This window comes from Schistosoma haematobium, chromosome ZW (genome assembly GCF_000699445.3).
Source record: "Schistosoma haematobium chromosome ZW, whole genome shotgun sequence".
Taxonomy (NCBI): domain Eukaryota; kingdom Metazoa; phylum Platyhelminthes; class Trematoda; order Strigeidida; family Schistosomatidae; genus Schistosoma; species Schistosoma haematobium.
This window is the reverse complement of record NC_067195.1, coordinates 25044886-25058210: the sequence shown is the minus strand read 5'-3', so window position 1 is coordinate 25058210 and position 13325 is coordinate 25044886. Positions and strand designations below refer to the sequence as shown.

General features: G+C 33.3%; 1 protein-coding gene across 1 annotated transcript in view; it reads left to right on the top strand.

Moving 5' to 3' along the window:
• Positions 1 to 1162: 1162 nt before the first annotated feature.
• Positions 1163 to 13325, top strand: part of MS3_00003100 (uncharacterized protein) — an 85874-nt gene continuing 73711 nt past the window's right edge. Inside the window, exons 1-10 of the mRNA XM_051210799.1 lie at positions 1163 to 1349; positions 1387 to 1914; positions 1948 to 2223; positions 2255 to 2398; positions 4383 to 4583; positions 6323 to 6658; positions 7577 to 7706; positions 8743 to 8867; positions 9596 to 9991; positions 12276 to 12653. Of these exons, the coding sequence (XP_051070819.1) occupies positions 1257 to 1349; positions 1387 to 1914; positions 1948 to 2223; positions 2255 to 2398; positions 4383 to 4583; positions 6323 to 6658; positions 7577 to 7706; positions 8743 to 8867; positions 9596 to 9991; positions 12276 to 12653 (2607 nt within the window). The 5' untranslated portion in view covers positions 1163 to 1256. The remainder of the gene's footprint in view (positions 1350 to 1386; positions 1915 to 1947; positions 2224 to 2254; positions 2399 to 4382; positions 4584 to 6322; positions 6659 to 7576; positions 7707 to 8742; positions 8868 to 9595; positions 9992 to 12275; positions 12654 to 13325) is intronic.

Below are 13325 nucleotides of genomic sequence, written 5' to 3'. Positions count from 1 at the left end.
CACGTGTAAGTCACTGTCAAAATCAGGGGAAATGCCAATAATAAAATCAAGGTGACGTTTTTGTAGTTCGAACTAGGCGCAGAATAATGTACGAAAGAATTTTTAATTAGCATAATTACAAATATTATCAAAATCGAAGGTTAATCTTATTTTAAAGACATGTCAACCAGAAAATCATAGGAAAAGTGAAGATTATATTATGTGCATAAAATGGAAGTCCTTTGATTTCTAAATAGACAACAGGATCCTCGTCAATCTTAAGTGATGTGATAGTTTCTCATCCTTACGTGGTTAATAAAACGTTGAGTCTGTAGTTGAGAATGCATTGCTTCCCAAAAGTACTTGTTCTATGTGGTTGTTTATTATTGCGGCTATATTTTAGAATGATGAGTGGCGTACAGTCTACACTTTCGAGTGGCTAGATTTTTTGCTTTTCTACGACTAAGTAAGCAATATCAGGATTATTCATGATGTATGGTATATGTCTACTCTTCAAACTAGAATAAGCATAACACTAAAGCAAAGAAACGTCTAGTCCCGACAGTTCAAAACGGCAACAAACTAACGGCTCACACTTTGATTACGTCTAATGACACGACGTCCTCTTCATTATAAGTATGTTGTACTGATCAAAAACTTACTTTGACAAGTGAGCCTGATATCATGTAGGAGAAATCTTTTTAAAAGTTGATTCAAAGTAGAACCAACAAAAAGTTATTTGGATTCAGGAGAAAACCATTTCCATTTCGTCCACAACTGTCGCAGCTGCGATCTGTGCACCATAGAAGAACAAATGATGTTGAATCACTATGTCAGAATGTTGCCGTTTAGTAGTTGGACACAAAAGAACCCATATGAGAAGTGTATTTTAACGTTTCTGTGTTAAGAATCCAGATCTGACACCTCAAGCTGACTCGTCCCAAACTATGCTTTTGATATATTGACTCAGTAGTACCCAGTAAAGGTGGTAGAGGTTCCTACTCAAGCCGGATCGGAATTGTTTTTAATCCTTGAGACTTCTGAAAGGTGGGCACAAAGTTCACGCTTTTCCATATATACAAATCATTATTTTAATTCAAAATAACCCAAGTTTAAAATTAAGATGCCGTTGAAATCTGCAGATCTTAAATTAATTTTACTAACAATGAAAATTTAACGAGGCATTGGACTGCTGGAGTTGATGTGTTGGTGTTTAATTCGTTTCGGTAATATATGTGGAAATTCAATTACGTTGCTAATGTAAATTGTTGAGAATCATGTTGGAATTCTCGTGGGATAAAATAGAGAAGTTAAATGAAGCTGACATAGATATAGACAATGCAAACTATTACTGCCAATTGTTTTTAGATGTATGCGCAGATTCTCCACATTATTTGATTATTTCAGGCTAATGTTGAGGACTGGGATGATAATGATCGACTTAAGCATGTTTTTCAAATTACTCAGACGTTGCTTAACCTAAAATGGGAACAATGGAAGTTGTCAGAGACAAGCTTGTCGGACAAAATCTCAGAAATAAATAATCTGAAAGATCAAATAAGGGAACTAGAACAAGAAAACAAAGATTTGCAAAAAGCAATTTCTGCTTCTGGTCTTGATAGAGGAAGCATTGGTGAGACGAGGAGACTTGAGTTTAAAGTCGTAAAACTGCAATCTGAACTAGAATCCTTAAGGATAGCCAAAGATGCCTCTTTTAAAGAAAAAGAAGAACTTTTGAATGAAAAAGGTGATCTGGAAAGAAAAGTGGAACTGGTTTCAAAAGAAAATAAGGAACTTCAGGAGCGTTGTGAGTACTTGCACCTGCAACTTCAGGATCGACCCAGCTTTTTCGGTAAAAGTAATGATGAGGCTAATTACAGAAAAGAAATTTCCTCCTTACGTGCAAAAATAAGGGTACAGAAAGCTGAAATAGATGTAAGGATCATAGTCATTTAACTATTTGATCAGGGATTAGAAGATGAAAAACAGAATTTATGGAGTGATGTCAATCGTTTGGAGAGCAACCTCCGGCAAGCCAGCATGGAAATCGATCGCGCCACCGATGACTATGTGAAAATGAAAGAAGCCTTAACAGAAGCTGATAAAAGTCACGCAGAAAAGTCGGCTGAATGCAGTATGTTGCGCGCTCAGTTAGCCAATCTTTCCGAAAAGATTGGTCATCCTGATGAAACAAATAACCTTATCATGAGTGCTGTTGAACAGAAGATTGAGGAATGGAAAGAGGTACTGAAATTCATTTCTCAGTAATTTTTAGATACTGGCAGACAAAGACATGGAAATAGTTAAGCTTAATGAACGAATAATAGAGTTTTCTCAGGAATTGCGAGATCTTAAAGCTGACTCCGATAAAACCAGTGTACAAGCCCTAATGAAGTCCATAAAAGATCGTGATGTTCAGGTAACTAAAATGATTACTATCTTTTTTGATCACATTTATGAGTATTTTCACTCTATTTATGACTAAAATCTGGTACATATTTGTGCGTTTTAACTTCTCAGGGTAAATAGCTATGATAGTTTATACCTTACATTCTCCTAACTCATCTGCTTTTTGTTCAGGTGATGAAAGTCGATGAGTACAAACCACTACACAACCTAGGATTCGTTTTGTACAACAAAGCGTTAGTCGTGTGTATTTGTTTAAAACAAAAGCTTTTAAAATACTGTACATGAATAGATCGATTGCACAAAATTAATTACTGAGAAGGGTACATTACGGTTCCGAACGAGATAATGGGTTGCAGTAGGGACATGAGTGGAAAGCAAAGTGAATGGGCCTATTAAAAGCAAAAATTGTAAGAAGCACAATGTGCAAACGAAAATGTAAAAGGTTTGAATCGTTGGGTTTCTTTAACTTGAAGTATTTTTGTTCATTGAAGTTCTTAAGGCTAAAACTGGGCATTAAACGTCGGCTGTATAATCCACTGACGTATTTTGGTACGTCTGAATGTCTTTAATTAAACTTACATAGTATTTTGACCAATAATTGATGGTGCTGGGCAAAATGGTCCAGGATCGTCTTTAGTAAAGCAGTTGAAACCATCTGTTATAATCTCCCAAAGTTTGGGTAAAAGTGCCATTTATATTCCGTGATTTAATTGTTTCATCTTTATTAAACTGTATTTTAAATTTTTAGATACCCGTTGACATCGTTTATTCTCTTTGACATCCTGCCCTGTAAATTTTCGTTCTTGCTGTTCTAATATGAGATGTTGCATTTTAAACTAAAACTCACTTGTCCCAGGCCCTGCATTGATATGGACTGGTTGGTTTATTTTGGAGAGTCTTTGGCATGTATATGGGCATCAAGTGAATAGGTAAATGCTCAAAAATCCGAACAAACATGCTTAGAGAACAATGAATAGTGGCAACAGCTCAGTTTTTGACCAATCAAAGGCGTACAGAATGATCGTGTGCAGTGGTAAGATGTGGAAGCAAAGGAACTAGAAAGGATGGCAGCGATGGGTAACACTAGATAATTATTTCGACTCATCAGGGAAACGGGTGTTAAAAATTCATCTGTTAGCCACATTAATTCACTGTTAGTCCGGGATATAATATTGATGACTAGAAAACTTAAAAGAGCGGTTCAAATGGCATCTGAATACCCTCCAGTTAGCCACTATCTCTTACGAATGTAAATGGAAGATCAACATTAGTTTTTCAACTCTCAGCTAGGTTGTAAAGATTGTATCTAATTTTAAAAAATCAAGAGCAATAGAACTTGATAAGTTAATTTAAATCTTTATGTATAGTGGTTATTTTTTTAGTTAAGTAAACTACGATACTAGTTCGAGAACTGGGAGTGGTCTAATCTAACTAGTATTGATTGTTGAGCACCCTAGTTTATACGAAATAACTCTAATCACGTTAGGGTATGAGATAAAAAAGTGACGAGGAAATTCGGAAATTAGTAATTTATACAAACTACGTTCATGACGCTACAGAATACACAATAAATCTCTCAGATAGACAATTGAAAATTGAGATTGATGTTTTTTAGACCTTTTTTCACATCAAATGTTTTGGTTTTCTACTGTTTGTATGAAAAATCTACTGTAACTTTAATGTACTCTTACAAAGCCATCGTAAAGTCGTCAAAAAGTACACGACACCTCAAACCTGTGTTCATAGGCTACGGATATCTGTAAATCCAATCTTTGTAGCCCATATGTGGCAATTTACTGAAATGTATCCAAATGTTGAATTTCACTGTAAATAAGGAAATATTCAATTGCTAATTTAAACCGATTCCATGAATATCGGTCTGTGAGACGTTAGTGTGTCATTTATCCTCATAAAACATATCTAGCTAATTATTCAAGCCAAATATTATTTATAATCTTATGTCATGTAACATTTGTGTTGTTGGTTTCAAATAGATACACTCCCTAAAAAAACAACTTACGGATGCTACAAATGAAGTTGAGAAAAGCACAACTCTTTTAAACGAACTCGCAAAGCAAGCAAATGAGAATGAATTTGATCCTAGTAGTCGCAAAGCTGAACGTATTGTTGTACTTAGAAAACAACTTCAAGAAAAAGAAAACCTTAACACCGAACTGGAGAAAAGGTTGGAGCTTGTAGGTTATGAAGATATTTTTTGAAAACCTAACTGTATACACCTTCATGCTTTCACTTGTTGTCTTGAGAATATACCGGGTTGTTTTTTAATATAAGAAATTTTATTTTATTTGGCGAAGAAATTCTACACTAAGCATATATATGTCTATTACAAAAAAGATGACCCCATGATGTCTTTTCTCAATAAACCTTGTAAGTCGCTGACATTATCATAAGAGCTTAAAGTTTTACTTTATCTGAATAAATTTGGTTGTTATTTTGATTAAAGCAGACAAAAAGCATAAACTCGCTAGCGCCATTTGTTTTAGCCCTAAATTTTTTGAACACTGCATTGCTTCGAGAACAGTTTAGCCTAGATTCTCTCAACACTTAGTTTTTAATTGTGGTTGCTTGTTTTAGATTGGTCGAATCGATGGTAGATATGGTAAATCCTCATGTGCGGCACATTTAGGCTGGAAAGTTCATTGGGAGTTCTGCTGCTCTTGTCGAATAATTTAAGATGAATACCTACGTTTCTCATCTGTGAATACGTCTTTTAGCATTACATATACATAGATTAAAACACATTTATGTCATAAATCTAAGATATCTTTTGACTAAGTTGGATAGTAGTTGTTTTTAGTTTATTGTCAATGAAGGTTGTGAGACTGACAAATTACGCTTATTATTATACCTGCGACACTAAGTATCAGATACAACTTCTATCTGGCAAAACAAACAGATGAGATGTGGATCCTTCTAGCATGGAATTTCCTGCCAAGAGTTTGAGACTGTTACACAGAATATATTTCCCTATAAATCTGTCTGTTTTGAATTCAACTTAGAAGCATAGTTAGCTAACCAAAGTGCTGGATAAAAATGTTTTTATTGTGGTAAAGCATATTTGGAAAGCACTTCGAGGATTTTCACATCACATAAAATTCAGTTTAGGGCTTTCGCTAAATGGTCACAAGATTAAATTGCCAAAAGACGAAAGTGGCTGCATTTTTTTCATGTAGAATTTACTTGAGGTGTGTTAGCATTCATGTTATAACTTGTAACCGCCGATTAGAGGGCAGTGAACTATCGATCGGACCAAGGAGGCGCAAAACACGTGCGAGCAGTCTAGAATCTTGATTGATCCTGCTTTCCACCTAGCCCACCCAGTTAAGTCCAGAATACCAATCTCAGCCTCTGCGATATGAATCCTGTGTTTTAAACATACTCTGTTTATATACCAATCAAGCAGACCACATCGTACCATAAAATAGAAAATAACATTTGTACAAGATTTAGCCAGATAAGGCTGTGAATGAGGGAGGTAGTAATTAATATACTGGGTATAACTCAAGAATGGTAAAATGTATAATAATAGTTTATGGGTCAAAATAAAGCTTATAATAAGAGGAATATGAATATGCATGGTTTAGTTACTCAATAATTATACAATAGAAATATACGTTTATTATTGGTCCATCAATAGATCCCAAAAGTTACCATTTATTATTCTTGTCGGGACATAACAACTGATATATATTAAAACACTGCCAACTGTACAGATAGTGATTTTCATGTATTTTTTCCTGATATTCCTCAAGTATGTCCCTTTATTTTTTGCAAGAAATTACAGTGAACCCAATATTATATGACAGAGCAGACAGTTAGTTTCGATACAGTTAGTAAACTGCCTTCAAATGTTGTTTCAGCTTGTCCCAATCATTCAGAACTTAATCAGTCGATTTATTCTTCATGTACTCAGGCTGAAGAAGCTGCTCAGTCTCAAGCCAACGAGGTAACTATTTTAGAAAAGCAACTAAAACGTTATGAAGAAGGAGAGTATGGTTTATCAGAAGCTATTGCTGAATTAAAAGCTACTAGATTACAATTAAACTCAAAAGAAAGACAATTGGAAGAGGTTTGTCGTCTAGCAAGTCAAGCTGAATCATCTCTTAATGAAATAAATTTAGAAAATGAACATTTAAGAAGTAAGCTTGGAATACCATTGATTGAAAAAATTGATCTGAATGGCTACCGTCGTCAAAAACGAGCAGAAGTTGAAGAAGATCGTGCAGTAAATATAATACTACAAAAAGAAGTACGTAAACACTTTTTATGCATTTTTTTGAAAGTGAAGTAGATTTTTGTGTTCAGTGCCTTGTCTTCACTCTGTAGCTTCATGTGAAGAATTTTATTTTATTTTATCTTCATATAATTAAGCGGTAATCTGACTTCAACAGGTTGTAAAGATATTTAGCATATTGTTCAATAATTTTATGATATTATTCGATACGCATACTAATGATGAAGTTTGTATATGTACACATGTAAACCACGTTTATTAACTAACTTTGCTGAGTTCTTGAGATTCACTTTTTAATTATTCCTTCTGCACATTCTGATCTAAGTATATTTAACTTTTGTTTTAGTGCACACATTCTTGCGAGCAAAATGTCTAAAGCTCCTCAGCAGTTTAGTCGTTTCACTTCAATATTTGGAGAACCTACACATTTCATATTAGACTTATCAACCAATTAAATTATATAAGTCATCTTTAGCGACATATAAAAATAAATTAGGGTGACAGAAATCACTGTATGGTACCACAAGAAAGCACACCACTATCAGTTGACAAACAAGAGAATAAAGTCTAGTAAAACTTTGTTTCAGAACCACAGACAAAATCGTCATTATCTTAGTCTAAGTATCATATTCTTACTTTGTTAGAAAAATGAATCCCAAATAAAATAAATATAATCGAAAAGTTGGTTTGATAATAAAATTTCTTATTATTGTCTGATTCACGTATTATTGAGCATTCAAAGTTATCGTTCAATGACCATGTGAGTAAAATCCTGACATAACAGTATATGAAACTAAAAATGTTTGTTATATTTTAGGCATTGGGCATATTGTTATTACCTAATAAAAAATAATGAGAATTAATTTATGATCTATATGTCTAGAGATAATTTAGCATGTCTAAATTGCTGTCAATTTAAATGTGCATAATTAGATCGAAAAACTAGAAGACGAAAGGTTGGAGCTGAAACGTAAACTACGTACACTTGCACGTCAGTTAGGCCAACAATATGGTTCATCAGATTTGCACGTGGATGGAGTACTCTTAGGTAATTTAAACCAAGGTAAGCTCTAAACAACTAGAACTTAGTATCTCTTTCTGATACATTAGCTAACTACTCATTGATTATATATTAGCTATATTCATACTTTGTTTCACGTACATTCATAATAGATTTGCCACAAAGAGAGAAAACTAATCGATAGAACATTTTGAATTTAATTCACTATAATAACCAACACAGTTGTTAAGCACAACATCACAAAACAAATCAAATAATATCATAATCATGAGAAAGCGACTAATTTGACAAAATTCAAGTATTCAGCTGTTCAAAAGAAGATATCCATATCGGATAACAAATAGATAATCATGAATGAAAATAATGTTTACTAAGCAACTAAGGTTCATTTATTTCATTTATATCAGGAAATAAATTAAGACCTCTAAGAGAAGCAAAAGTCGCAACAGTTTAAGATTGCTGTAAATCCTTAAATCTTCTCTAGTGTTCTCCCTTACCTTATTTTCTCTATTTTATGCCCTCAAATCAAGTTTAGCGTAAATAGTCTATGTCGTCTCTTGTCTGCTATCTGATCTTCAAAAGTTAAAAAAATAATCCATAACTTGTCAATAAGGGTATGTGGAGATTGTTGGATTTTATTGAAATTATGAACCAATAAATGTTAGAGCACCATCGAAAACCCGGAAGCACTGGATGATGGAGTCGTCCAAGTGTAGGACTCTTCAACAGTGCGCAACCACAACCGCGCATGTGAGAACTGAACCCACAACCTTTGGTCTAGACAAAGTGAATCTGTTAGCCATACTATTGTAGTGGGAATTATTTATGACTACACACTGGGAACGATATTATTTGAGAATGACGATTAATTAAATTTCAGTTCAAAAAAATGCTCAACTGAACAGTGTACCACGTTTTTATATGATCGTATCCAACTTTACTCATAGTTACTTTTGAAAGACCGTAGATTAGAATCTACCTAGTATAGTTTCGCTTTTATTAAATAATATAAAGACACTGTTTTTCTTTTTAATTTTCGCCTGAATATCTGAAATCCGAATAACATTTTTGTCTGCAGTTAGTGAGGAAGTTATGTCAACTCAGTCAATTCTAGTGGTTTCTGCCTCTCGATCTAGTCAGAAAACCAAAAGTTCCCCAACACAAGACGATCTAGCTGACCTTCCAGAAGTATGGAAAGCAAGGGTACGTGTTTCCTTATTTTTAAAGTGTGTCAGATTCTTATTTCCAATGGTACATATGTTGAAAATCTCTCATTATTCAAAGTTGACTAAAGTCGGAATTGTGAAACATTTGATCTAAATATAAAGGTTTTTTGCTTTTCGTAAGACCTAGAATCACTAACTTCTATCTCGTATGAAGTCATAGATATCTACGATCTGTGTATTGTATCTTTATTAGTCAGTAACCTTAGGTAAATTTTGGGTGATGAGTAAACACACCTATAACACTATCAAGGATTCATGATACATCAGTCAGTTCGTACACTAACTGAAGTGGAATTTATACGCTGAATAGGGATGGTCAGCGGATTAATATTTTGAAAAAATCAAGGAAAACGACTCACTAACAGAAATATATTGAATGTACACATAAAGTAGTATTATGAGAGCCACGAACTAAGAAATATTTCGGATAACTCTATTGTTAGTCATATTGATTAAAGAAATTATAACTATACTCAAAGTATTATAAATTTTTAGATGTTTCTCTAGTAAACACGGAAGATAGCAGCTTGTATTTAGGCAAATAATCGCAGCTAAACGGTTTGTCAACACTTCGCTTTTAGTTCACTACCAATAATCTGAATTTCTGTTAAGTTACATTTGTCCTTTGTGGTTCACAAACGCTTCAATTTTGCACTAAAGTTATGCAATTTTTACATTGTTCTCTTTCTGATGAACAAAAATTAGTTCAAAGTACTTGATGAGGAATTAGTTCAAGCACTGAAGCAAATAGAAGAAGAACATAAAAAGCATGATAAACTAGAAACACGTTTGAAGCAAATTACTGAAGCAAATGTTCTGCTAGAAAGTGGTCTGAAGGAAGTTCAAAACCAGATACACTCTTTCCATATTGAGTCAAAGAATCAACGTGATCTAAGTGAAGAAAAGAAACAATCAAAATCTAACAGTATAACCAAAACAGAAAAAAGAGAAGTGGCCAATAACAAGTTAAAAGTGAAGAACGAAATCATTCAACTAGACTGTCCATCTTTAGACAAGTTACTAGCTGCATTAGACGCAAGAAACATGGTTGAAGATATTGACTCTGGACAATTTCTAAAGTCCAGAGTAGATCAACTTGAAGTAAGTTAATAGTGAAGTTTATACTCTTTTTACAAATATGCCGTAAAATATCAGTCAAGAGATATCTAATATATAAATATGGTCATCTCAAAGAGAAAAATTAAATTTTCAGAGCTATCCTTTAGAGAAAAGGTGTTTATATTATGGTACAATTATTAAGCACTTGAATTGTTCAATCTTTATATTCTTTTATTTGTAAGCTCTTGTTTGACCCAATAATCGTCGTTGTCATAATGTTGCAGACTTATTATTAATTAGTTCCTTATTGTTCCGTCTTTGTATCATTCATAACTGAGTTGTGTTTACACTGTAGTTTCTTACTGTGTGGTCAGATAACCGCGGCATATTACTGTATGAGTTTTAAGTTATAAATGAACAGGGCACAATGAGGACTAGTCTGCTTGCTATCTTCATTTTTTTGTAAGGAGCTTGTGTCCTGTCAAAATTAGGATCCTTCGGTCAATATTTATGGCAAATAAGTCATTGGTTTCAAGAATATCACCAATCCTACAGGGAACATGGGAAGATAAGTCGGTAGCCAGACTTTATAATCCAACTGTTTCCATAATAAACAAGCCAATCACATGGATTTCAGAGTGATTTAGAAATCTGTCCATTCTAAGGAAACAGCAATCACAGACCCACCGGAATTTGTTATAATCGATATACCATCTATCTTCTTCAAGTTCTTGATGGAAAAGATTGGACATTGTTTTTATGACCGTTATATCAGTTCCTTCTAAGACCCAGATCCTTCTACAAATGCAAATAAAACTATCCTTAGTTTCTTTTTAGTTCTCTGATGTCACTATTGTTAAAATATTTTCTTATTCCTACCATGCTCTTTTCTTATACATAAGTCACGTTTATTGACTAACTTTTCATGCCGATACACCATTTTGACATGTTCTATTCTACATAATTGTCTTTTCACCTGATGATAATTATTATAGACATTTAAACTGATATTACTTGTGTATGAATCATTATTTCGTCATAGATATGACTGACACATTTCAATGGTCTACAATACAGTCATTTGATACAGAAATACGAAGAAACTATTTTTAGGTAGTTATTTGTCAAAATAGCACTCATAATTCCTCAGTACACTACTTCATTAAAATTAAAAACGAAACATTTCTGTTGAAACAAATTAAACTATCAATAAATTATTCATCACGTATCTTTTCCCCTAACTTAATGACTGTGATTTGGCTTAATTTGGCTAGATAATCACTTTTCACTGATATCTGAACGTTGAATTAATCGGATTTTTAAACTGAGTATTGGAATAAATGATTATTACTAGATATTTCATAAAACATTCATACAATGGTAAGCAACGTATGGATTTAACAGACAGTACTCTTGGTAGAAACAATGTCAACTTACCATTAAGTACAAAATTGTGACTTCCTCTGTGCTCATAATTACAAAAATAAGAACACACCATTAATCAATAACATCAGCAAATTCTGCCAAACAATATACTCAATATTTATGATATATTGAGTGAGAACATATAATTTATTGCTGAAGAAAATACAAATAATTAACCGGAGATTACTACTTATACAATCTATCCTTAGAATCAGCGATTCCTAACTGTAAATCAAACTAACCTGGTTACCGAAACAGTAATAAAGTGTAATAGAAAGAAAGCATTTTCAGAGACTTTGAAAGGTCTATTAACTTAATTGTTCAACTATGCAATGTGTAGAACCCAACAGGGTATTATTTTATGATTATAGTCAGCGTCGATAAAAGATTAACGTCCCATATTTGAGTGACGCTGGTCTAAGAACTTTACATACAACTGTAGATACGTCTTGACTACGAGTCCCAACCGGCCTAAAACTTGAATCCAAGGCCACCCGTTAATTTCCTTCATTACTCATAGTCCACTGAAATTTTAAGCTACTTAGTTGAGTGATCATATTACATATCAATCAGTATAATCCTATCAGAAATAAAATCTAAGGGAGATGACATTGGCTTTCACCTAGTGATCACTTTGTCTCAGTAGTATGATTCAGTGCAAAAAGTACTGGAATCCCTCACAAGAATCAATATCCACTTTTAGGTCTAATACTCTAAATAAAAATATTATAACCTCCGTTGTTAAATTCAAGTCAGGTACCACATGATTTAACGTAATTTTTAGCACGTTTTAATCTTAATATTGTTAGAATCTGATCGAGACCTTACTTTCTGTATCTAATGTTTATTCCTACTTGAATCGTGTTCGGAAAATAAATACACCTTGTTATTTCATTTTTAGGGGGCAAATCAGGAGCTCCGATCAAATCTTCGTGATATACGCATGAGTAGTGCTTTATATGAGGTAAAACTGAACGAGGCACATAATCGAATTAAACAATTGGAGTCGCAGCTTGAATCAGTTGATCTCTTAAATAATAATACACCAAGCCAAACATTTATTGAGGGTCAGTCACCTCTTCCAAAAGATATTAACCCTGATACAGCTAAAGTTATTTTATCACTAGAAGAACACTTACTGACAATGATGAAAGATATTAGTGATAAAAATACACAACTTGCCTATATTGACAATCAAATGGAAGCTGCAAGGAGAAAATATTCTGTTTGTAAACACCATCAAGGTTTATTGTATCGGGACTTTTATAATGAACGCCAAGTAAGCTTATGTATTAGATGTAAGAATTTATATAAATAAATTTATATAACAACATTCTCACTTCAGTTAATTAGGAGGTTTTGATTCTGTTAAGGATGAGTATGCAATTTTCTATAGATAGTGAAGAGAACTTAAATGTCTTCACATTCACATGGAAATTTAATTTGTACTTCTCTATATGATACAGATTTTGCCTGTCTGTCAAGATTTCTATTATGTTGTAAAAACTATGGAAGTGACAGAGGCTTTGTCTTTGTTCTTTCCATTCACGTGCGTCTGCTCCCCATTATTTTTTGATACCTGAAATTATAATAAATAGGAAATACTTAGTGTTTCTACATGCTGTATCTTAGTCTATTGATTTGTTTGTTTTTTAAATTGATTTTAAAGTTTCTTATTTAACTCTGACATAACCCTGGAAATTCTTCTTAGCAGACATTGAATACCGTATGGTGGGTTGACATTTTGCCCACGGCAATTAAGATTCCCTACCACCCATTTCTAAAAAAATGTGTGGTGTCAAAGAAAAATTTAGCGATCGGTGATTGGTGTACTTGTTTTGCAAGTGTGTGCTCAAGTGATAATGAACAAACATTTTGTCACCTTTAATAATTTTGTAATTGGTCGTAAACTGTTCATCTTTGCAATGTGATTAGTTGAAATTGAAATCGT